We start from the raw sequence: 25,536 nt of genomic DNA, 5'->3' as shown, positions 1-25,536 counted from the left end.
TATTAAGAAGTACAGCATCTTACATACTATTTCCAGGGGAGAAATGGACAGAGTCCACAGAAGTTACCATACAATAGGACAAAGTCAGCAAGTAGCTAATCAAGTAATGTTTCACAAAGGCAACTCAGGATATTTCAAGAATGTTACAAACTGAGCACGTGCCAGCCTAGGGACCTAAAATTCCAGTTTTTTTTTTTTTTTTTTTTAATATTTTTGGGGGGAATAAGGCTGGTGGCTTCAGATGGGACCTAAAATTCCAGGTTTTTTTTTTTTTGGGGGGGGGGGATAAAAGTCCATGTTCTCAGGAACTGAAATCTTAAAGTCCTTTGAGACCTTAGCCTTATCCCGAGAATAGCCTTTCCAAGTCCGCTCTTGAGCAAGGACACAGAACTATGCTCCCTTTATCCTCAGGGCCTCTTGAGAAAGCCTTGGATCAGTTCAACTCTGAACGTCATTTTTCAAAGAAATAGAAAAAAAAAACTATCCTAAACTTCATATGGAACCATAAAAATCCCCAGATAGCCCAAACAACCTTTAACAACATCATCATCATCATCAACAACAACAAAACAAAACACTTGCGGGCTAGCAAATCCAGATCTTAAGATATATTGCAGAGCCTTAGTAGCAAAAACAATCCTGGCACAAGAGCAGACACGTAGTCCAGTGGAACAAAATTGAAGACTGAAACATGAGAAACTTCAATCATCTAACATTTGATGAGCATGCCAAAAACTGACGCTGGAGGAGAGAAAGCATCTTCATGGTACTAGGATAGCTGGATGTCCACAGGCAGAAGAATGGAATCAGTTCCATATTTATCACTTTGCACAGAACCCAACTGCAAGGGGAGCAAAGTCCTAACTGTGAAACTTGAAACCCTGAAACTGCAAGAAGAAAACACAGGCAGTGGCCACATGCTGGAGGGAAGGGCTTTCTGACTAGGACTCCATTGACTCATGAATTAAGGCCAAGAACTGACAAGTGGGAATTCATAAAACTAAAAAAGCTTCTACGCAACTATTAAGAAACAATCAAGCAGACAAAGACACAGCCCATGAAATAGGAGAGACTCTTCCAGCTACACATCTGACACAGGTTAATATCCAGAATAAAAGAACTTAAAAAAAAAAGTATAAAACAAACAACCTCTAACTGACCCATTCAAAAAGGCCTGGAACCTGAACAGAGAGTTCCCTAAAAGAAAAAAAAAGAGTGGGGTTGGGTAGGGATGGGGATAAAAAATGTATTTGTCAGGGTTCTCTAAAGTCACAGAATTTATGGGTAGTCTCTATATAGGAACGGAATTTGTTGATAACTTACAGTCTGTAGTCCAACTCCCTAACAATGGTCAGCAGCAGCTGAGACTGGAACTCCAAGGATCTAGCAGTTGCTCAGTCACACAAGGCATTCCCACAAAGAAGACTGAATCTTCCTTCTTCCAATGTTCTTATGTAGGTCTCCAGCAGAATGTGTGGCCCATATTAAAGATGTGTGCTACCATGCCTGGATCTGGGACTTGCTTTGTCCCAGATGATCGTGAACTCAAGAGATCGCCTTATAGCCTCCTGGGATTCAAAGCCATTATACCTCAAGACCTCCATGGCAAGATACAGGTCAGAAACCTGTATCTCCCAGCTTCAAGATCAGGATCACAGTTGAGGCTTCCAATTCTGGATTGTAGTTCATTCCAGATATAGTCAAGTTGGCAACCAGGAATAGCTACTACAATAAATATCTAAATAAATGTTCATTGTCCCCAGAAACTAGGAAAATGAAAATTAAAACTTTGAGATTTCATCTTACCCAAGCAGAATGGTGAGAATCAGCAAACAACTGACAAACTCTGGAGGGGGCATAACAGACTCCAGACCTTGGCATGACTGATGATGCCCTGTGGGAGGTACTAAATGCAGCATGTAGGCCCCAACACCTGCTCATCCCTGAAAACATACATACAAGTAGTATTATACAGACCAAACACATTGTATTTTGGAATACATATACATTCATACATATGCATGTAACAAAATTATCGATAAAAGATGCCAGGAATATGAAGGAGAACAAGGAGGGGCATGTGGAAGTGTTTGGAAGGATGGAAGTGGGATATAACGTAGCTACATTACAATTTCAAAAATAAATAAAAAGTTACCAAGATCAAGACAACTTATTAAAAAAAAATGTTATGGGACTAGGTTAGACTCCATGATGTCAGAGTGAGGCATAACAGCAGGAAAAGCTCAGAGCTCATATCTTGAGCTGCAAGCAGGAAGCAGAGGATACTAATATGAAACGGTACCCAAGATTTTTGAAATCTCAAAGCCCCTCCCCCGTCTTATTTACTTTTCTTGTGGCTGTGGTAAAATACCCTAACAACTGGTAGTCTCCGCTGCACTCCAGGATGGATCTCGTGCTCAGGAGTAGTTACTGGCCAACATCAAATTAAAACACTGAGAGAGCCTAGGTAAATAAATTATCTACAACCACACAGCAACATTTACATGCACAAAAGATTCAATTGCAGAGGTTTCAGAACAAGTTCAGGTGTTTACTGAGTAAACTGCCACTGTTAGGATCTAATTGATTGTTATTTTGAAATTAATGAAAGTGCAATTTACATATTTCTTATTCGAGGCAAAGTCTTAAGGTTTAAGAATAGTTTAAATATTTATGCTATTTTACTTCTCATTTATTACTCAGAAATTGTGCAAGTGCTGTTGGTAGCCCAAGAGCTCCAGAATCCTTGGAAATGGATATCAGATTATCTGGCCAGGAATTCTGTGTGACTGACTCTGGGTAAATGAATGAAGTTTGTGTGCCTTAGTTTTCTTTCTGTGCTTTCAAGATGATAGTGGTTATAAGACTATAGAGCCACTCACGACCAAGAGCCTGACCTTCCAAGATCAAAGCCTGGAATTTCAAATCTATTTGCTCATGGCCTTACCTCAGGAGGCTGAGGCAAGAGCTCAAGTGGTCAAGGTGGGGATATCAAGACTGTCTCAGAAATGGAAGAGAGGGGAGGGAGGGAGGCGGAGGGGAAGGAAGGGAGGCTGAAGAAGGAAAAAGCAGGGTGGAGGGGGGAGGGGAGGAAAGGGGGAACAGAAGGAAAAAAACATAAAATATCCCCACACATCTAAAATATAATCATAACCCTGGGGATGGTCACATACCCAATAGAGTATATGGACTGCCGAAATTGGACTCTGTGAGTTTAAAATAAAATGAAGAAACAAAATACTATATCAATATTCATGGAAGGGAGATAGTTCTAGAAGGAATTAGGGGGTGATGGTTAGGATTGAAATGCAATGAACGGACTTCTCAAAAGAAATCAATAAAGACATAAAATAAAAAAAATCAAACGGAGGACAAAATGGAAACAGGAATTCCAATAGGTTCAATCACCACACTTCCTGGTAGGAGGAACCCAATATAGTCCGGAAGCCGTCTAGAGGATAGTAGATCCAATGTGATTGGATGTGATCGGCTTAGAGTAGAGGGAGTTCCGCCCACCGCCTTGTATTTAAGGGCTGCAGCTCCGCCTCCGCCTCCATTCCCACTCTGGTAGGCGCGTAGAATTGCTCGCTGTAGCGGGCAGTCTCCTGGTCAACATGAGCCTGAAAGCTACAGCACGAAGTTGGTTCCCACCAGGGCATCCCGAAGCCAGGAGAGTCCTGGTTCATCCAGTCGGAAACGTCCTGCTGTCTTACTACCAGTGCCCCCCAACTTGTTGCCAGACCCACCAGTTCATCGAGGTCCAGGAGCCTTCCCTGAGGCCTGGCCCTGGGGTGCACCACGGCTGGCTTGCAGCGCCTTGGGAACACCGGCGACCCCAGCTGGTCCGGAGGAAGATAATCTGCCCTGAGATGTTGACGATGTCTTCCTCCTTGTCGTCGCCTTCCTCGCCGTCTTCTTCCTCCTCGTTGTCTTCTTCATCATCATCTTCACCCTCAGCTCGAGAGAAGAGGAGGCTCATCCACATGGCCAGACCCAGCCTGGCCAACACCACAGCTGCCAAGAGGACCTTCAGCAGCAACAGAGCCACAGGTCAGCCGCCACACTTGAACACCTACAGAGTTACTCCTCAGCAAGCTAACTACAGCTACACTTGTTGTGGCATGAAGAAGCCCATCCTCACCAAGGAGTTTAAGGACAAGATTCCTGCTGCCATGCGTCAGCACTACTTGGGCTTGTTCATTGAGGTGTGCCTTAAGTTCTCCTCTTCGCGTCTAGAGGCCATCGAGAAGGCTCAGTCAGAGGAGAAAGTGATCTACGACCAAAGTCCCAGCAAGAACAAGTACCTGAATGTTGCCCTGCACACCCTGAAGAAGCTCAGGGGCCTGGTTCCCAGCGCCATCCCGAGTCTCAGCAAGGCCACCTTGTACAGCCGCCTGCGGGACTATCTACTCACGGAGGAGCAGCGCAAGGTTCATGGCTTCCCGTTCGTGCATCCAGCGAAGCAAGGGTCGGCAATTCTCTTCAAACAAAAGCAGCCGCTGAGCTCCTCACACAGGGCCTGCTGCCGCTGTGGCACCAAGTTCCCCGTGTCACCCTCGGGTGGCTGCCTCTGCTCAGAGCCCTGTGTGTACCACTGGGGGCGTGCCCTCTCCATCCGCGTGCAGGGAGGCTGGCAGGTGCGCTACTCCTGCTGCAACGCGACCGTGGAAGCCGCAGGCTGTTCGGTGGCCAAGCAACACGTGCAGGACCGCAGGAAAGACAACTTGAGTGGCTTTGCCAAGACCTTCCGGAAGAAGGACTGGGAAGCTCACGCGGGAATCTACGCCCTAGACTGTGAGATGTCCTACACCACACACGGCCTGGAGCTCACCCGTGTCTCAGTGGTGGACACTAATTTACATGTGATTTACGACACTTTCGTCAAGCCGGACAACGAGATCGTGGACTACAACACTAGGTTTTCGGGAGTGACCGAGGCAGACCTGGTGAACACCAACGTTAGGCTGTGTGATGTCCAGGCTACACTCCTTAACCTGTTCAGCACTGAAACCATCCTCATTGGACACAGCCTTGAGTGTGACCTGCTGGCTTTGAAGTTCATCCATGGCACTGTGGTGGACACATCCGTGCTCTTCCCGCACTACCGAGGCCTTCCCTACAAGCGCTCCTTGCGAGGCCTCGTCTCCCAGTATCTCAACCGGAAGATCCAGGGACACAGCAGTGGACACTGCTCCATCGAGGATGCCAGCGCCTGTATGCAGCTGGTGATCTGGAAGATTCAAGAAGACATCAAGACCTCTAGCCCTCCTCAGCAGCAGGCTGCTTTCCAGAAGAGCGACTCTCGGCCGAAGCTGCGAGTTTGCACTAGCCGATACACCCAGACACCCAAGATGCTGGAGATGCCGGAGATGCCAGACATGTACCTGGAGGAAAGTGATTCACATCAATCTCCGCAGCTAGAGATTTGAGGACGTCTCCGCGTTGATTACGGATGTGTGGCTGAGGAGTGGATGCCATACAGTTGTTAAATTTTTAGCCCAAGCCTAAGAGCTTGCAGAGTTACGCCCTCTTGCCCGCCAAGGCTGAGGGTATTGCTGGACGTGTTATTGGTATCTTCATACAGACGGACTCTAGTTAAGTCTCGTCACACCGGACTAAAGGGAGAAGGAGGAAGTATTTCAGCCGATTCCAGAACTTTCTCACAGAGCTGAACAAAGAAAACAGCCTGCGTGCCTTAGAGGTGAGACCGTTTTGATTCGATGAGCTTCTGCTGGAACTGTTAGCTGTGACTTTAATTTTGCTTAAGTAGAAGCTACTACTCCTAGTTTGCCAGGTCCTTAATGCGTCAAGATTGATGAAATTTGTTGGAAATTACTAGTTCCAAGCAACATTGATAATCTTTTCATTTTCAGGTTGTTTTGTTTTTGTTCTTAAAGTTGAAATAGTTTAAGATTTTATCTTTTTTTTTAGATGGGGGTAACTTCTTTCTTTCCACTTTATAAATAAATTCTGTTTATAAAATATATCAAATGCAAGTGGTTTTTAAATGATTTTCAGAACTTGGTTGAAAGTTTATTGAACTATTTCCACTAGAAAATATTGTGGACTCAAACACCCCTTATCTTTTTTTATGATTCTTTTTTTTTTTAAACTAGAAAATCAAATGCACGTTTGTCTTAACTGTGAAGAAAGCCACCCTAGCTGTCTGTGTTAAAGGTCATTCTCTGTTACTGTATGAAGGCTAATGCATGCTACTGTGTTTTAGAATGCAAGCGGAGAAAATTAACTAGTTTTAATTACCTACTTTTTAGGTGGCATAGAATAAGTTGAATAAGGAATGTTAGTGTTTGTACATGCCAATAAAACTTTAAACTCTTCATACCCAAGGCAGGAAAATGAGCTCATTAGCATTAAGAACTTCATATTTCTAGTTTGTGTTAAAATGTTCAAAATGGAAATAGAGCACTTAATACCTTTTTTTTCCCCTGCCTCATCTGTGTGTCCAGAGCTGGCTTTGATCTCATTTCTGTTACCTCTAGAGTGGGATTACAGCTGTGAATTACCACGCCTGACTACTGTTCCTTAACTGCCTTTTTTCTTTCTTTCTTTTTTTGGTGGTGGGGGGGGATTAAAGGCGTGCACCACCACTGCCCGGCATTAACTGCTTTTTCAAAAGTAAATTCTAAATTACCAGAGCAAAAACTAAACCAAACACTCTCTTCTTTGGACTAATAATTCTTGCCTGTGTGCTTTTTGGTTTGTAATCTTATATATTATTCTCAAATAAAGTTGTTTGTTTTTTAAATTAGAGATTTGTGCCCATGTGTTTGTTTACATTTGATAGGATGGGAGTAGGGTTTGAGACAGACTGGCAGGACAGGAGATTCTAGTTCAGAATCTGGACTCCTGGTTTTTAGAAGGGCCAGGCTTACACTGAGTCTTCTGGTTTCCAGAATTTGCTTTCCCAAATCCACTTGGAGCTCTGACTTGTGAAAGCAAAGACACCCCTTCTTAGACCCCTGGGCCTTCACATCTGGGAATCTCTTGTCAACAGTGGATATAGCCTGGGTGGTCTATCCTGGCTGCCTTGTTTTGTGTACTGTGCCATACAAGGTAGAGACAGAATAGATGTTTCTGTTGGTCGTTCACTTGTTTTTGAGAAAGAGTCTGTCTCTGAACTGTGCTGAAGTTCTTACATGGCTAAAATGGCTGGGAACTTTATCTCTCAGTTATAAGGATGACAGTTGTGTGCTGAGACTGTTGGTTAGCTTGGGTTACATGTGCAGCCTTCAATTTTATTTTATTTTATTTTATTTTTTATTTTTTTATATTTTAGTGCTTTAAGATGGGGTCTTACATAGCCAGGTTGTCTACCAACTCTGTGTAGCCAACCATGACTTTGAACTCCCAGATAACTGGATTTAGAAGCTCGTGTCACGCAACCAGCCAGCCAGAGTTTATGTGGAACATAAAGTGTTTTGAAAGGATAAAATCATGAATCAAATGAAAGCTATTCTATCTAGCTAAAGAGAATAGGATTGCAGGCATTGAGACCATATTGGCAATATTCTGCTCTCAACGTTTTATCACTTAAACTATGAATTGGGAATGGAGATGTGGGGGCTGGAGGGGGGAGTCCTTGTGAGGCACCTAGTACAGCAAACAAAGTATTTAAAGCTGTAGAGAAGCCAAGCTTGTCCTAGAGAGCAGATGCTGCTTTCACAACAGTGCAATGTAAGGAGAACACAATAGCAGGAAGAGAAACCTGTCCTGCTTGCGCTCATTTATGGGCACCTGAGTAGATATGCACCTGAGCTCCTCTGGCTGTTAGCAATTTACTAGAAAATCTTTACTGTCGTCTTGTAACCAATACATGGCATAGCCTCTGGGTGTTTAATTACAATGACCATATTAATCATTTGCAACAGTGCTGCTTTTATGCAGTGAGAGTCATATCCTTAACCCATTTTCAGAAAACGTATATTGCAGCTGAGCGCTCTGTGCAGATGGAAATATTCTTCAATAACCCAAAACAAAATCAACAAACTTTTGAACAAGAGAAACTGATAATGCATATAGAATTAGAAACTTTTTCCCAGGATTTGGGAGGCAGGGGCAGGTGCATCTCTGTGAGTTCATAGCCAGCCAGCTTTCTAGAGCAAGTTCTAGGACAGCCAGGGCTACACAAAGAAACCCTGTCTCAGAAAACAAAACAAACAAACAAACAACAACAAAACCCAAAGAAAAAAGACAGAAAGAAAAAGAAAAGAAAAAAGTATGTTAATCTTCAACTATTTTATTAAACATTGTCATGATCACGTAGTGATGTTTGAGGGATGACAGACTAAATATTAATGAAAGTCCCATAAGACTGCAGTAGAAGGCAGGTGTGGTGGCTCATGAGGGGAGCAGGAGGTCTTCTGAAAATTCAAAGTCAGACTAGTCTACAGAATGTGACTCTGTCCAAAGTGGGAAATTACAATACATCTTACAAATTCCTGTCGCCTTGTGCCTTTACAGTGAGGTTATAACACGATGAATTAATCACATTTGGGTGATAGCTAGTGTAAAATGCATTGCAAACTGTACGTCTGGCAGTGCTACCATGGGCTGAAAAAAAAAACCTTCTTGAGACAAGGTCACACTATGCAGCTCTGGCTGGCCTGGAACTTACTATGTAGACTAGATTAGGCCAGAACTCAGAGATTGGCCTGCCTCTACCTCCCAAGTGGTGGGACTAGAAGTATGTATTACTATACCCAGTGCCAGAAAATGTTTGGTAATGCTTAATGACTATGTTATTATTTATACTATGCTCTTAATATTTATTTTTATTAATTTTAATTGTGTGTATGTGTGTGTGTGTGGGGGGGGTTATAAAGGAGTAGGTTCCAGGGAGACCAAAAGAGGGCATTGATTTCCCATGGTGGTTGTGAGCTGCCTACCATGGGTGCAGGGTTCAGGTCTCTGATCCTCTTTAAGAATAGCAAGTGTGATGTGCTTTAAGATTATTTACTCGAAACTACTGTTACACACAGAAAAGTTGACTGTGAAGCGGCACCAGCAGCAGCATCAGATAGCTTGTGTCCACTTTGAGTCAAGATTGCATCAAGATGCCAAGTCAAGTGACTGACTGATGTTGTCTTGGCTTCTGGAAGTTCACAATATGACATTTGCTCAAGACTGGCTATTTGGATTGGTGATGTGTCTCATTTTTGTAGAATGTTTGCTTAGCTTGCACAATCCCTGGATTGTATCTCTCCCGTACAACATAAAACCACGTGTAGCAAGTACACCTGTAATCCCAGCACTCAGGAGGTGGAGGCAGGAGAATTAGGATTTCAAAGTCACTTTTGGCTACACAGGGAGTTCAAGCCCAGCCTTGGTCAATTATTATTATTATTATTATTATTATTATTATTATTATTTAAATTTAAGCTATTAGATTTTATCTCAGCATATCTGTATTGTTAAGCCATATTATTACCATGCTGTTCTCACAAAAGATGGCATAATTTATGTTAATAGTTTGGGTAAATAGAAGCTACCCACTGAGTTTGAAATAATTTATGGAACATTTATGTCAGGACAATTTACTTGTACCATCATTATATTCATTGTTTAATAATGGACCATTCTTACATATGCCTGTCTCTTAAAGCACAAGAAATGAGACAAGTAGAGCTTCAAAAGACATGGATTATGAAGAATCATGTCTGTAATACCAGCACTTGGGAGAGAGGGGTAGGCAGCTCTCTGTGAGTTTGAGGACAGTCTGATCTACAAAGTGAGTTCCAGGACAACCAGGGCTATGTAAAGAAACTCTGTTTGGAAACAAGCAGCCAAATAACTCCCACCCCCCAAAACCAAACAAAAATAAAAATAAAGAGTTGGAATGGAGGCTGGAGAGATGCTCTGCAGTTAACAGTCTGGCTGCTCTTGCAGGGGCCAGGTTCAATTTCCAGCACCCACATGGAGGCTCACAGCTGGCTGTAACTCTAGTTCTAAGGAACATGCTCTTCTGGCTTCTTCTGGGTACAACACACTCATGGTGCCCAAAATGCATACCAACAAATCCTCACACACATAAAATGAATGCCTCTGATTAGCCAGGAACATTCAGATGACTATGAGCACACTCAGAGTAATGTGCTCTGAAGGTTTTGGCAAATTAAGGCGAACGAGTCCCTACGAGTTTATCTCGGAAAAATGGCCTAATTGTAAGTATGTGGCCATGCAGACTTGAGTGTCCGTGAAACTGTTCTCAGACTCTGGCTCAGGACACGCCACCTCAGGCAGTTATACATTTTCATTTTTAGTGAAAAGCACGTAAACTCAGTTGGAAATAATTTTGTCTTTTATAAATGGAAAAAAAAAATAAATCAACTTGGCACATTTCCTGAGAAACTAAACTCAGTAAGACAGATTTTCTCAGTGAGTTTTTCTGACATTCTGTTAATGGCTTAGTTTCCTTTTCTTTTTCTCAATACTTTATTTTTCACTTTACATCCTTATCTCAGCCCCACTCCTCTCTTCGAAGTCCCACCCTTACAAATCCCTCAGAGTACCAGGTGCACCCCTTGGGTCCCACCCCACCCTGGGACATCTATTCCCAGCAGGACTAGGCTTGACCCTCCTCCCACTGAGGCCCAACTATTCAGTCCAGGAAGGGGGAAGGGATCCAATGGCAGGGAATAGATACTGAGCCCCCCTGCTCCTCTGTGAGCCCCCATGGGACAAGGTTAGTTGATTCTGTGGGTCTTCTTGTGGTAACCTTGCTCAAAATTAAGACTCCTGAGCTCCACCTGATGTTTGGCTGTAGGTCTCTGCATCTGTTTCCACCTGCTGCTGGATGAATCCACTCAGGAGACAGTTATGCTTGGTTCCTGTCTGAAACCAAAGCAAAATATCACTAACAGTGTCAGGGTTTGTCTTCGTCACATGGGATGGGGCGGTTACTTCAGCCTCTATCATCTCTTTCTGGTAGGAATCTCAGCCAGCCCCGGAGCCCCTGTCATAGACCCCTCATATCCCCTCTCCATCCCATGTCTCCAGCTAGTCCCAGAGATGCCTTCTACTGATTCCCATTCCTTTCCTCACCATGTCTCCTTTCCTACTCAGTTCCCTCTCTTCATCCACCTCCGATGATTGTTTAGTTTCTCCTTTGAAGTGAGATTCACCTGTCCACCCGTGGGGTCCCATTTTCTTTGGGTCTGTGGATAGTTGCATGGTTACCCTGAGCTTTATGGCTAATGACCACTTATACGTGAGTCCACACCATAGGTATTTTTTACAGCTCAGGGTTACATTACTTAGGAAGATATTCTCAAGTTCCATCCATTTGCCTACAAAATTCACGATGTCTTTGTTTTTTATAGCTGAATAGTATTCCATTGTGTAGATGCACCATATTTTCTTTATCTACTCTTTAGTTGTGGGACATCTAGGTTGTTTCCAGTTTCTGGCTTTTAAAAAGAAAGCAGCTATGAACATAGTTGAGCAAGTGTCCCTGCGGTATAGTGGGGCATCTTCTGGATATATGCCCAGGAGCTGTATAGGTGAGTCTTGAGGTAAAACTATTCCCAGTTTTCTGAGAAACCACAAAAATGATTTTCAAAGTGGTTGTACAAGTTTTCACCCCCATCATCAATGGAGGAATGTTCCCCTTCAGCATGTGCTGTCACTTGAGTTTTTGATCTTAGCCATTCTGATGGGTGTAAGATGGAATCTCAGGGTTGTTTTGATTTGCATTTCCCTGATGACTAATGTCTAGATTAGGTAGGTTTTAAAGAATTTTGTTTTTATTATTTTCAAAATGTGCACCCATGTAGGTCTGTGCATGTGAGTGTATGTTCCTGCAGGTGCCGGGAGGGTCAGATCCCAGAACTAAAGCTGTGGGCAGCTGTTAGTCACCTGCTTTGAGTGCTGGAAACTGACTCTCTGCAAGAGCAGTCAGTACACATGCTTTCTAATGGAGCCATCTCTTTAGCTGCCTGTAGGGCAGGTTTTAACTTCAGTTTTGCTCCTTGGGAAACTGAGGAGACTCCAGGCTGGATGTTGGTGCTAGTAAGATGTTATGGAACAAGTGATCTTTTGAATTGTGCTTGAATAATGGTTTTGAAGAATGGGAAGTGTCACTATTCTGTTAAATGAACTTATAAAACACTGCTTATTTTTCTCATTGCTTGTAAAGCCTTACCTGCTTGATGATTGATGTTGTTGACTTGATTCAACGCAGGGATTAAGAATCACAGTAGAAACAAACCTCCAGGTATGTTGATGAGCAAGTTTCTAGATTAGGTTGATTGACATGGTAAGACCCATTCTAATTGTTGATGGTTTCTTACATACATGGGAGATGTCAGAAATCAAGCTGAGCATTAGCTTTTGTCTCTCTCTGTTTTCCAGCTACATGCTACCTTGTCATGGTTTCCTTGCTATGACGGACTGTGAGCCCCCCAAAACCCCTTCCTTCTTAAGTGTCTTTTTCAAATATTTTGTCACAGTAACAACAAAAAGCAACCAATAGACTATGCCCAGAGTACATCTCCTGTCTAAGTAACCAATACACCATGCCTAGCACATACCTCCTGTGTAAGTATCTAATGCACCATGCTCAGAGCATACCTTCTGTGTAAGTAACTGTCTAGGGTTTTATTGCTGTGAATAGATGCCATGACCATAGCAACTCTTGTAAAGGAAAACAACTGGGGTTGACTTACAGTTCAGAGTAAGTTTAGTCCATTATCATCATGGTGGTAAGCATGGTGGCATTTGGACAGACATGGTGTTAGAGAAGGAACTGAGGCTTCTACATTTGGATTGGCAGGTAACAGGAAAAAAGAATGAGCCACTAGGCTTGGTTGGCTTGAGCTTCTGAAACCTCAAAGAACACCCTGCAGTGACACATTTCCTCCAAACAAGGCCACACCTATTCCAACAAAGCCACATCTCCAATATGGCACTGTCTATGAGTCTGTGGGGTCATTTTCATTCAGACCACCACAGCAACTAGTATACCATGTATAGAACATAGCTTCTGGCTAAGTAACCAATGCACCATGCCCATCACAGACCTCCTGTGTAACAAATAGACCATACCCAGAGCATATCTTCTGGCTGAGTAACTGGTGGTTTCTTGGCCTAGGGAATGGCACTCTTAGGAGGTATGGCCTTGTTGGAGTAGGTGTGGTCTTGTTGTAGGAAGTGTGTCACCGTGGGGGTGGGCTTTGAGACCCGCCTCCTAGCCATGTGGAAGCCAGTCTTCTGGCTGCCTTTGGATCAAGATGTAGAACTTTGAACTCCTCCAGCCCCAAATCTGCCTGGATGCTGCCATGCTCCCACCTTGATGATAATGGACTGAACCTCTGAACCTGTAAGCCAACCCCAATTAAATGTTCTCCTTCATAAGAATTACCTTGGTCATGGTGTCTCTTCACAGCAATAGAATCCCTAAGAAAGTAACTAATATACCCAGAGCACACCTCCTGTGTGAGCAACTAATATGCCATGCCTAGAGTATACCTTCTGAGTAAGTAACTAATATACCATGCATAGTGGCTATTCCTGGTTGTCAACTTGACTATATCTGGAATGAACTACAATCCAGAATTGGAGGCCTCACCTGTGGTCCAGATCTTGAGGCTGGAAGACACAAATTTCTGACCTGGATCTTGGCATGAAGAGCTTGAGGCATAGTGGCTATGAAAAGCTTAGGCCCAGGCAAAGTAGTACACACATTTAATGCCAGGAGACTAAGGCAAGGAGATCTGTGGGTTCAAGTACAGCCTGGAAAAAAAAAGCAAGTCCCAGATCCAGGTGTGGTGGCACACACCTTTATAATCTGGGACACACCTTCTGCTGGAGACCTATATAAGGACATTGGAAGAAGAAAGATTCACGCTTCTTTGCCTGCTTGCACCGACTTGCCAGCACATCTGTTAGAACCTACTTCTATAGAAGACCAGCTCAAACAACTAGCCTTGTGATACTAAGCAACTACTAGATTCTTGGACTTCCCATTCACAGATGACCATTGTTGGGGAGTTGGACTGCAGACTGTAAGTCATCACAATGAATTCCCTCAATATAGAGAGACATCCCATAAGTTCTGTGACTTTAGAGAACCCTGACTGATACACCATGTTCAGAGGCTAAGTAACCAGTGCACTATGCCCAGTACAGTCACTCTGTGTAACTAATGGACCAGTCCAAGAACACACCTTCTGGCTCAGTAACTGATACACCATGTCCAGAGCACACATTCTGGCTAAGTAATTAATGTATCATTCCAGAGTATGCTTTCAATTTTGAGACCTTCAATGGGCTATTACCCTTTCTTTAGCTGATCATTGTATCAATTTATTTGTGTCCTTTGACCACACTTTGCACATTTCCTGGTGGGTGTTTTGTTTTTGTGTTTTGAGACAGGGCCTCATTGTGTAGTCCAGGTTGAACTAGAGCTCATGTTCTTGTGTTTATCTCCTGAGTGCTGGAATCATAGCCACATGCTACTATGCCTAACTTTATGCTATATCATTTGTATTAATTGTTTGTATCTATGTTTATTACTTTGTTTTAAAATTAATCTATTAAAGATGGGTATGGTAGTATACACATATAACTCTAGAACTTGAGAGTCTGAGGCAGGAATGTCCTGAGTTAGAGGCCAGACTGGAGTCTCTTATACACTGTGACTCTCTTTTTGTTTTTCTTTGTTTTTTAAGAAAGAGAGGAAACAAATATTAATTTTCAGGCTCAAGAAAAGTCTCAGTAGTTAAGAGTGCCTGCTGCTCTTGTAGGGGACCCGAGTTTGGTTCCCAGCTTCCAATTGCCTATAACTCTAGCTTTAGGGGATCTGAGACCCTCTTCTGGCCTCTGTGGACACCAGGACACCAATACACACATAACTTACACAGAGAGACACATATACACTTAAGTACAAATAAGAACCTTTAAAATTAAATTCTAATTTGATGAGCAACTGAGGTAACTAACATTTGCATTGATTCATATGCATACATGTAGTAAGAACACTGGCTACAGAAATCTCAAACATCTTTTCTTGTTTCTGTCCTTTTTTTTTTTTTTTTTTTTTTTTGGTTTTTCGAGACAGGGTTTTTCTGAGTATCCCTGGATGTCCTGGAACTCACTCTGTAGACCAGGCTGGCCTTGAACTCAGAAATCCACCTGTCTCTGCCTCCCAAGTGCTGGGATTAAAGACATGTGCCACCACTGCCCGGCTAGGGCCTCTTACTTTCTGAAAAAGTGCAGCATTTTGAGCTGCCTCCCTAGCTCATAGCAGGTCCTTAGCAATTCTAGGCAGTACAACCACAGCAAGGGTCTCAGTGGCAACTTCCACCTGCCCTGTCACTGTAATGGCAAGTTGTGGTTTGAGTGAGCATGTCCCCCATTGGCTTCCATACTTGGTCCCTAGTTAGTAGCTCAATTTGGGGAGGTTTAGGAGGCATTTATGATAGATCTAAATTTCTCTCTATGCTTCAGTTGACTCTTTTCTTTGTGCTTAATTTAAAGATATGAGTAATCAGCTTGCTGATCTAGCACTATGCCTGCCTGCCATGATGGATTTTAACCCTTTGAAAACATAAGACATAATAAACTCTTACCTTATTACTTAGTGCCCACATAGACCCAGTGATTAAAGGTAATTATCCCTTTAGTGCAGTGGACCTGTGTCAGAAGGCATGTGGTCTAGCTCCCTCTTTGCTGTGTGTGAGGGTCTCAATAGTGCATGAGCCCTTTGTACACTTGAAATCTTTGTTTTCTCTTCAGAAGGTAAGAGAGACATAGTTTTCTGAGAGTCTATTTTCATGAGACATTAAGTAGAAATTTTGTTTTTGACTTTCAAACACTGTTTATTAGCTTCCCACCATTAAGAAAATAGAGTCCCACAGGTTGGACTTGTCCCTCTGTTTCCCAGTCAGCACTTTGTACCCAGAAAATACACAGCAAACTTTATTATAGGGCAGCTAGCCATTTAGACTCTGTGGTGATTTGAATATGTTTGACTCAGATTGTAGCACTATTAGTAGGTGTGGCCTTATTGGAGTAGGTGTGGCCTTGTTTGAGGAAGTGTGGGCATGCATGGGCTTTAGGGAGATGCCAGAAGCCAAGACCCTCGCCCTTACCCTCACCCCCTACCTTTCCCCACCTGCACAATGTCCCCTGAAGCTTGGCAACTGCAAGATCCTGCTTGGCAACTGCAGATAGACTCAAAGCAGTGTACCATATCTTCTGAAGAATAGCAGGGAGACCATAACTCAAGCAGTGTACCATATCTTCTGAAGAATAGCAGATAGGTCATAATTCAAGGCAGTGTACCGTATAGACCATGACATGTTTCAAGGCACAGGCCAAGAAGATTCTGTACTTTTCCACCACCTGACCCCTCTTACCCCCTCCCCTTGTAAAACATGCTATAAAAAAGCATTTCTTGTTCAAAAAAAAAATTAAATAAAAACAAAAGAAAAAAAAAAGACTCTCATCCTAGATGCCTGGAAGCCAGTCTTCTCCTCTTAGCCTTTGGAACAAAATGTTGAACTCTTGGCAACAACTGTACCATACCTGCCTGGGTGCTGCCATGCTCCTGCTTTGATGAAAATGGACTGCACCTCTGAACCTGTAACTAGCCCCAATTAAATGTTGTCCTTATAAGAGTTGCCTTGGTCATGGTGTCTTTTCACAGTACTAAAATCCCAATTAAGACAGGCTCCATGGGCCATGCAATCTCTGTTACAATTAACTTCCCTGTTGTGGCTTGAATAGGTTTGGCCCCCAAAGAGTCATGCATTTGATTGCTTGGCTCATGGGAAGTGACACTATTAGGACATGTGACCTTGTTGGAATAGGTGTGGCCTTGTTGGAGGAAGTGTGTCATTGTGGGAGTGGACTTGAGGTCTCCTATGCTTAAGCTTTTCCCAATGTGGAATTCTAGTCTCCTTCTGGCTGCCTGCAGAACACAGTTCCCTTATGCTGCCTTGGGATCAAGATGTAGATCTCTCAGCTCCTTCTCCAGCACCGTGTCTGCTGCCTGCATGCTGCCATGCTTTCCTTCATGATGATAACGGACTAAACCTCTAATACTGTAAGCCAGCCCCAGTTAAATCTTTGACTTTATGAGTGTTGCCATGGTCATGGTATCTCTTCACAGCACTGAAACCCAAACTAAGACATACCTCATGCCTCTGTAGTATAAAAGCAGCCACACAAAATAACTGGATGCAGAGACTGGATGTGTTTCACTGAAATTCCTGGAAGGGCCTGTGGGATGCTGAAACTGAAATTGCAGGTATTGTTCATAATTTTCCTTTGCTTCCCCCACCCCCACACACCTTTTTAAGGTATGAAAATTGTTCTTTTCATTGTTTTCTTGTTTTTATTTTTTGGTAGCCCAAGCTGGCCTGAAACTTCTGGCAATCTCCTCAAATCATGCTCTCCAGTATATCAGCTACCACACCCAGCTCAGAATATAGAAACTGCTCTTACTTCACAGAATTTCCAGGAAGAGATGAGGCATTCGATTTAACTTGACATGATATCAATTAAATTATGCAATTGGGAGGGTTTTTTCAATTTATTATATAATTATGTAAGCATAGTTTCAAGTAATTTTGAACAGACAATGTTGTTCAATAAATTACTAGCATGGTATTATGACACAAAGGTAAAATATATGAGGTTAAATACTATTTTATCTTTCTGGTACTGTGCCTCGTAGATTTTTATCAAAGAATGTGGATTCTTAATTCATTTCTGGTTGCATTTAAATGTGGATTGGAAAATTTGAATAAGAATGTATGTATCCAGGCAAAACTGATGAGGTGATCAGATAAGGAAGCCTGCTTGGTGTCATGGAAACTGAGGAGACCAAAGACCCAGTCCACTGCAAATTTATGTTATCTCCTGTTGTTTGGACTCAGCAGCTTGAAAGCTGCTTGTTAGTCCTTCCTTTTCATCCATTGTTTGTTAAATTCTTTTCCCGTTCCTCAGAGCAGCTGTTTTGGATTTTCTTTGCTTTCTATTTCCAGCCTTACCATGGCTCCACCCTGAGCTTGAAAGCCAGTGCCTTTGTCTGTCCTGGGAGCTCCTACAGGGGTCTTCCCGTGTCCTGGGATATCTCTGCAGCCCTTCCTGCTCCAGACTTCAGCTTTCTGTTTATTCCACTCCTATTACTGGGGAATGTGGTTATCTTGATTTCCATGACTGAATCATCTGAGTTCTCACAGCCACTATTTTTGAAAACTTTCCATAAAACTCTTTAACTGTTGATCTGCTCCATCTTTTTTACTCCCTGTCTCCCTTCCTCTCCCTTAAATATTTTTTTATTTTTTTATTTTATTTTACTTATTTTTTATTTTTTTGGTTTTTCGAGACAGGGTTTCTCTGTGTAGTTCTGGCTGTCCTGGAACTCATTCTGTAGACCAGGCTGGCCTTGAACTCAGAAATCTGTCTGTCTCTGCCTCCCAAGTGCTGGTATTAAAGTCGTGTGCCACCACCGCCGGGCAAATTTTTTTTTAATATTTATTTTATGTGTATGTATGTATTGCTTGCCTGTATGTCTGCACATCATGTGTGTGTCTGGTGCCTAAAGAGACAAGAAAAGGTATAGGAGTCCCTGGAACTGGGGTTATAGACTGTTGTAAACAACATGTGGGTGCTGGGCATTGAACCTTTGCCCTTTGCAAAAGCAGCCAGTGCTCTTAATCCCTGAGCCATCTCTTCAACCCCAACAGTCACTCTCTTTGTGAAACAGTTTTCATGTAGCCCAGGCTGGTTTCAAACTCACTATATATACATTAAATTCCTGATTTCCCTACTTTTGTGTTGTTGGGATTGCAGGTATAGGCTACCATGCCCAGGTTCTTGTTCTCCTTGTAGACTTGCTGATGTCTTCCAGTCCCTGAATCAGATCTTGTCCAGGCTCTCAGCAGTGATACCTCATGCCAGTGAACATTTGCTCTGTTGACTGAACTACTGTCCTCGTTGGAGGGTACTGGTCTTTATTACTCCTTCACTTACACCTTAAAGCTATTAAAATCTACAACCAAAGAATTAATTTCTAGGCCTCCTTATTTGAGGATACTGACCAGCCTTTTAGGCTAACTATTTTGCATCTTAAATGTAGTCTATACCTGATGCCTTCACTTAACCAAGTATTCTTAGCTCTTCCATACTGAAAAAACTGCTTTCTCTCTGCTGTTTATCAACTCTGATTTTCATTAAAAACCATCTTTCTCTACGTTCCCACCATCATTTATATGTTCTCTTTGCAGTCTCATTCATCCCTTGGTAACTAACATATACTTCAAGAGGAATTTTTATTTCTTGTCTTCTTGAAGAGTATTTTCTTCATAGCTAGTGTGGTGATTTGAATAGGTTTGACCTCCAGAGACTCATGTGTTTAAATGCTTGGCCCAGAGGGAGTGGCACTGTTAGTAGGTGTGGCCTTGTTGGAGGAAGTGTGTCTCTGTGGGAGTGGGCTTTGAGCTCTCCTATGCATAAGTTCTGCCTAGTGTGGAATTCTCAGCTCCTTCTCCAGCACCAAGTCTGCCTGTAGGCTGCCATGCTTCTTGCCATGATGATAATGGATTAAACTTCTGAAACTGTAAGTCAGCTCCAATTGAATGTTTTACTTTATAAGAGTTGCCTTAGTCATGGTGTTTCTCCACAGCAATTAAACCCTAACTAAGACACCTAGGTGTAGTTGTAAAATTTTTGCAGCTTATTTTAATAAGCGTTTAACCTCTCTTGCCCACCACCCACCAGAGGTAGTGGAGGAGAAAGGTTATTAGGATATGGGGGAAATGGACTTGTTTAGCAATAGATCTTTGGGGGTGAACTCAGTCTTCTCTGGCAGCAGTTCAGTCCTATAGCAGACACCAAATATGACTCAGCAGCAGCAGACCAGGAAGTCTACCAGGAAGTCTGGAAGATACCAGGCACAAACCAGCAGCTACAGTCCAGTCCTCTTGGTAGGCAGACACCACACACTAACCAGCAGCTGTAATTCAATCCTGAAGAAACCACCAGACTGGCCAACTAGCCTGAGGCAAGGCCGGGGAAGTAGCAAGCTGCTGCAGGAACCTCTTGAGCAGTTTTTGGGTGAGTTTCTCTCAGTGTCAGCGTTACCACAAAAGCTGAACTCAACAACACTATGTAAGGCGACCAATACATGCAAGGCAGAGCAAACCAAACTAATGCTCAGTGCTCGGCTCCCACTGTCTGTGGGGTCATATTTATACTCCTTCATCAAGCATCCTTTCACCTGGTTGCTGTATCCAAACATCCTTTCACCTGCGTCTGCTTCAGGAAAACATTCTTTCCTGTGTCTGCTTTAGCAAGACATCCTTTCACCTGTGTGCCCCAGCAAGCCATCATTTGACATAACCGACTTTCCAAGCAAACTAGAAGTCCCTACTTCACTGAGGGTCTTCTTTTACTGGAGATGTTGGTTACACATTTGTCATTCTGCACTAGTGCTATGTCTTTAACTGACTCTCTCTCCTTTATCTAACTAAGCTTGGGCTCCAACTCTCACCTTAGGGCTAGTGGTGACTTATCTATCCCTCTCCCTGTTTCTGAGACAGGATCTCACTATGTAGCTTAACTTACTTAACTCACTATGTAGCCTTTAACTCACTGAGACCTCCCTGCTCCTGCCTCCATAGTACTAGGATTGAAGTCATACAACACTGCACCCAGGTCCCTGAATATTTTATGTGAAATTGACAAGCATTGCGCTTAAAACTGAACAAACAGATAGATATTTCCTTACAAATGTCCCCCCACCCCACACCTGCAGATTGCTTTATTCCAGCTCCTAGATCCAGCAAGCATTCCCTGGGAACCTTGAGGATCCTCTGGCTAGGGAAGCAGGTAGGCTAACTGCAGATAGTCATTCTCAAAGACGAGTAAATGCCAATATTCCATATATTGCATATATTGCATATATTCCATATATATCCAATATTCCACAAAATAGAAACAGAAGGAACATTTCCCAAGTTTTTGACATGGCCACAGTTAACACTAATACCCAAACCACATACAGACTGAACAAAGAAAGAGAATTACAGACCAGCTTCCTTTATGAACATAGAAATATAAAAAATATTTTAAAAAACCATAAATACTCTAAATAAATACTTGCAAACCAAATCCAAGAACACATCAACATATCATCCACCATGATGGAGTAGGCCTCATCCCAGAGATTCATGGATAGTTCAACATCCATTAATAAATAAATGTAACCTACCATGTAAACAAATGAAAGACAGAAATCATGTGATCATCCCATCAGAGGCAGAGAAAGCCTTTGACAAAAATCTATCACTTCTTGATGATAAAAGTCCTGGAGATAAGGGATACAGGGATATACCTCAACAGAATAAGAGCAGTTTACAGCAAGCCCATTGTCAACATCAACTTAAATGGAGAGAAGCTCAAAGCAATTCCAGTAAAATCGGGAACAAGACAAGGTTGTCTTCATACATACTCATAGTTCTTGAAATCTTAGCTAGAGCAATAAGACAACTGAATGAGATCAAGGGGATATGAATTACACATTATGTGATAGTATATATAAGTGGCCCTAAAATCCATTGGGAAACTCTTACAGGTGCACACTTTCAGCAAAGTGGCTGAGTACAAAGTTAACTCACATAAGTCAGTAGCTTTCCTGTGTACAAATGACAGATTAAGAAATAATTCAGGGAAATAACTTTTCACAATGGCCTGTAATGATATAAAATATATTGTGGTAAGTCTTTCCAAGCAAGTGAAAGATTTGTATGATAAAAATTTTAAGACATTGAAGAAATAATTTGAAGAGGATAACAGAAAATAGCAAGATCTCCCATGCTCATAGATCAGGAGTATTAATATAGTAACAATGTCCAGCCTATGAAAAGCAATCTACAAATTCAGGGCAATTCTCTTAAAATTCTCACAAAATTCTTCTCAGATCTTCAAAGGGTAACTTTCAGCTTCATATGGAAATGCAAACCAAACCAAACAAAAATCCAACCAACCAAGCAATCAACCGAACAAAATCTACACATACCAAAACCCAAGATATCCAAAATAATACTTAATAATAAAAGAACAGTGGTATCAGCATCTCAGATTTTGTTATACAACAAAGCTATAGTAATAAAAACAGCATGATATTTGCACAAGACTGACATGTTGATCAGTGGAATCAAATTGAAGCATCAAACATAAATCCCCAAACCCATGAACAGCTGAATTTTTGTAAAGAAGCCAGAAATACACCCTGTGAAAAAGAGAGTATCTGTAACAAATGGTGCTGATCAAACTGGATGGTTGTATTGAAGAATCCAAACAGAGCCATACTTGTCACCCTGCACAAAGCCCAACTCCAAATGGATCAAAGACCTTAACAAAGACCAGATAGACTGAACCTGATAGTAGAGAAAGTGGGGAATAATCTTGAACCCAATGACACAGGGAAAGACTTTCTGAACAGAATATCATTGGCACAGGCACTAAGGTCAACAATTAATAAAAGGAACCTCATGAAACTGATAAGCTTCTGTAAAGCAGCTGGGCGGTGGTGGCACACACTTTTAATCCCAGCACTTGGAAGGCAGAGGCAGGCGGATTTCTGAGTTCAAGGCCAGCCTGGTCTATAGAGTGAGTTCCAGGACAGCCAGGGCTATACAGAGAAACCCTGTCTCGAAAAACAAAACAAAACAAAACAAAACAAAACAAAACAAAACAAAACAAAACAAGCAAACAAAAAAACTTCTGTAAAGCAAAGGACGCCATCATTTGGACAAAGTCACAGCCTACAGAATGGGAAACTATTCTTTTACCTATTACACATCTGAGAGAGAACTAATAGCCAAAATATATGAACTCAAAAAAACTAGTTATCAAGAAAACATATAACCCAATTTAAAAATTGAATACAAATTGAAACAGATTTCTCAAGAGGAAACTCCAAGGGCTGAGAAACAGGCAGTGTGGCAGTTCCTCAGGAAGACAGGAATTGATTTACCTCAGGACCCATCTATACCAGTTTTGTTAGTCACTATTCTAATGTTGTGAAGAGATACCATGACCAAAGGAACTCTATAAAAGAAAGCATTTAATTGTGGCATGCTTATGCATTCATAGGTTTATTTCATTATTGTTTTGGCAGGCAGGCATGGTGCTGGAGAAGCAGCTAACAATTATATCCTGATCCATAGGCTGAGGGAGACTTTGGACATGCCAGAGGCTTTTAAAATCTCAATGTTCACCCCTAGTAACAAACTTTTTCCAAGGTCATGCCTCTTAATCCTAATGCTTTCAGATAGTGCCTGCCACTCCTGGTTCACAAAGCATTGAACTATATGACCCTATGGGGCCATTCTTATTCAAACCACCCACTTTCTGCTCCCTGGTTCCCTCAGGCTTGTAGCCATATCATAATTCTAAAATGCATTTTGTCAAACTTCAGAAGTCCCCATAGTCCATTGCAGCCTAAATACTCGACAGTGTTTAAAAGTCCAAAGCTTGAAGTCTCTTCTGATACTCACGGCAATCTTTTAAGTGTAAACCATTGTAAAATAAAAATTAAAAAGCAGATCACATACTTCTAATATACAGTGGCAAAGAGAAAAATATATGTATACACACACACACACACACATACACACAAACACACACACACACACACACACACACACACACACACACACACACACATCCATTCCACAAAGGAGGAAACTGAACATAAGGAACAAAATACTCACTATGGACCAAAGTAAGACTGAAAACCAGCAGGGCAATCTCAAGAATCTGCATCTTCATGTCTGTATCAAAGAATTCTTCAGATCTCCAACTCTTTTCCATCTTTGCTGATTGAATCATACTTCTCTTTCCAGGGCTGGTCTCACACCCTCTTAACAGTTCTCCTTGGTATGTACCCCATGACTCTGGCATCTCCAACATCAAGCAACAGAATTTGACAACTTCTGCTATGTGGTTCTGGTTTTAGAGTCAAAGATACGAGAAAGGTGTTGTGGAATCTCCTGCTCAGCTAAGGAAAACCACTGAGGTCAGGCATGTACCAAGGGTATTTCTGCAGGAGGCCCAGAAGTGGTGCTTTGTGAAGCTGTGAAGGTGAAGTCTGGATTTCACTTGAAGACCTCAGGATATTGGAGATGCCGGCAAAAGATTGGATAAAGAAAATATGGTATATTAACAGAAGGGAGTATTACTCAGCCAATTTTAAAAAATAAAATAATGAAATTCACAGGTAAATGGATGGAACTAGAAAAAAAAATCATCCCAAGTGAGGTAACCCAGACCCAGAAAGACAAATAAGGTATCTATTTGCTTATATGTGGATATATTAAGGCAATGATAATCAAGGTAAAATTCATAGAACATAGAGGTTAAGTATAGAGTAAGGGACTGGGGGAGACAGATCTTCCTAGGAAAGGGAAACAGGATAGTTATGGGTAGCTGGGAAGTGGACTGGAAGAAGCTGAGTAAGTGGAGAAGGGGAGGGGAAAGGGGGATGCGGTGAGAGACAGCTAAAATTAAGAATCATTTGAGGGGTAGTTTGTAAAACTAATCCAGTAGAAGCTTCATAAAATATATAAATATATGAAGCAGGTCTAAATGAAATCACCAGATAAAGGCGGAGAGAGAGCTCCTACTAGCCATCTCTTGCGTTACGTCTAATTGTGTTGTTGGCCAAAGGGGTCGCATGGGAAATCTACAGACAACACTGGCTGTTGCCAAGACAGTTCTCCACAAACTGACTTCAAGGCCCCATTGCTGAAGACATCTACACAACCCAATGGATGTGGAGAAGTTGAGTTGGTGCTTATGCAGAGCCTTCACTCCTATGTGCCTAGCATCTTTGGAACAGTAAAGGGATGCTGCATTACCAAAGCAGAAATGTGAACACCAACTCAGCCACAAAACCTTTGATCTGGAATGGTGTCCTGCCTGCAGGCTAATGCAATGGTGGTACAAAGCTTGCGGGAGTAACCAACCGATATCTGGTTTGACTAAAGGCCCACTCGATGAGATGCAACCCATACCTTTCACTTTCAAGAACCTGAGACTAGATAGCCCAGGGATCTAAGGTAAAACTAAATACTATTGTTTAAAAACAACAACAAAACAGAACAGAACAACAACAACAACAACAACAACAACAACAACAATAAGAAAAACCACAGCAATACAATGACTGCAGATGGCATTCTGGTGACTCACAAATCAGTTCGTCCTCAGTCATAGTCAAAGAACCTTCCTCCTGTAGTGGATGGAAACAAATACAGAGACCCAAAGCCAGACTTTATGGAGAGAATGAGCCACCTTTAAACAATCAATCTTTATGGGATGTCTCCCCTTAGGGCTCAGGGAAACCTGCAGAAGAGGAGGCAGTGTGTAAGAACCAGAGGGGATAGAGGACTACAGGAAAACAAAGTCATTCTAAATTAACATATATCTGTGTGTGTGTGTATGTGTGTGTGTGTGTGTGTGTGTGACTCACAGAGACAGATGCAGCATGCATAGGCCATGTGT

The 25,536-nt window shown here is 42.2% G+C and overlaps 1 protein-coding gene across 1 annotated transcript; it reads left to right on the top strand.

The window, feature by feature from the left end:
- Positions 1-3,614: 3,614 nt before the first annotated feature.
- Positions 3,615-5,429, top strand: LOC114617996 (RNA exonuclease 1 homolog). The gene has a single exon (XM_028763673.1). The coding sequence runs from the start codon at positions 3,615-3,617 to the stop codon at positions 5,427-5,429; it is 1,815 nt and encodes a 604-aa protein (XP_028619506.1).
- The last annotated feature ends 20,107 nt before the right edge of the window (positions 5,430-25,536 follow it).

The sequence above is a fragment of the Grammomys surdaster genome, unplaced genomic scaffold (assembly GCF_004785775.1).
Source record: "Grammomys surdaster isolate TR1022 unplaced genomic scaffold, NIH_TR_1.0 139, whole genome shotgun sequence".
Classification (NCBI taxonomy): Eukaryota; Metazoa; Chordata; class Mammalia; order Rodentia; family Muridae; genus Grammomys; species Grammomys surdaster.
This window is presented reverse-complemented; position numbering and strand designations above follow the sequence as displayed.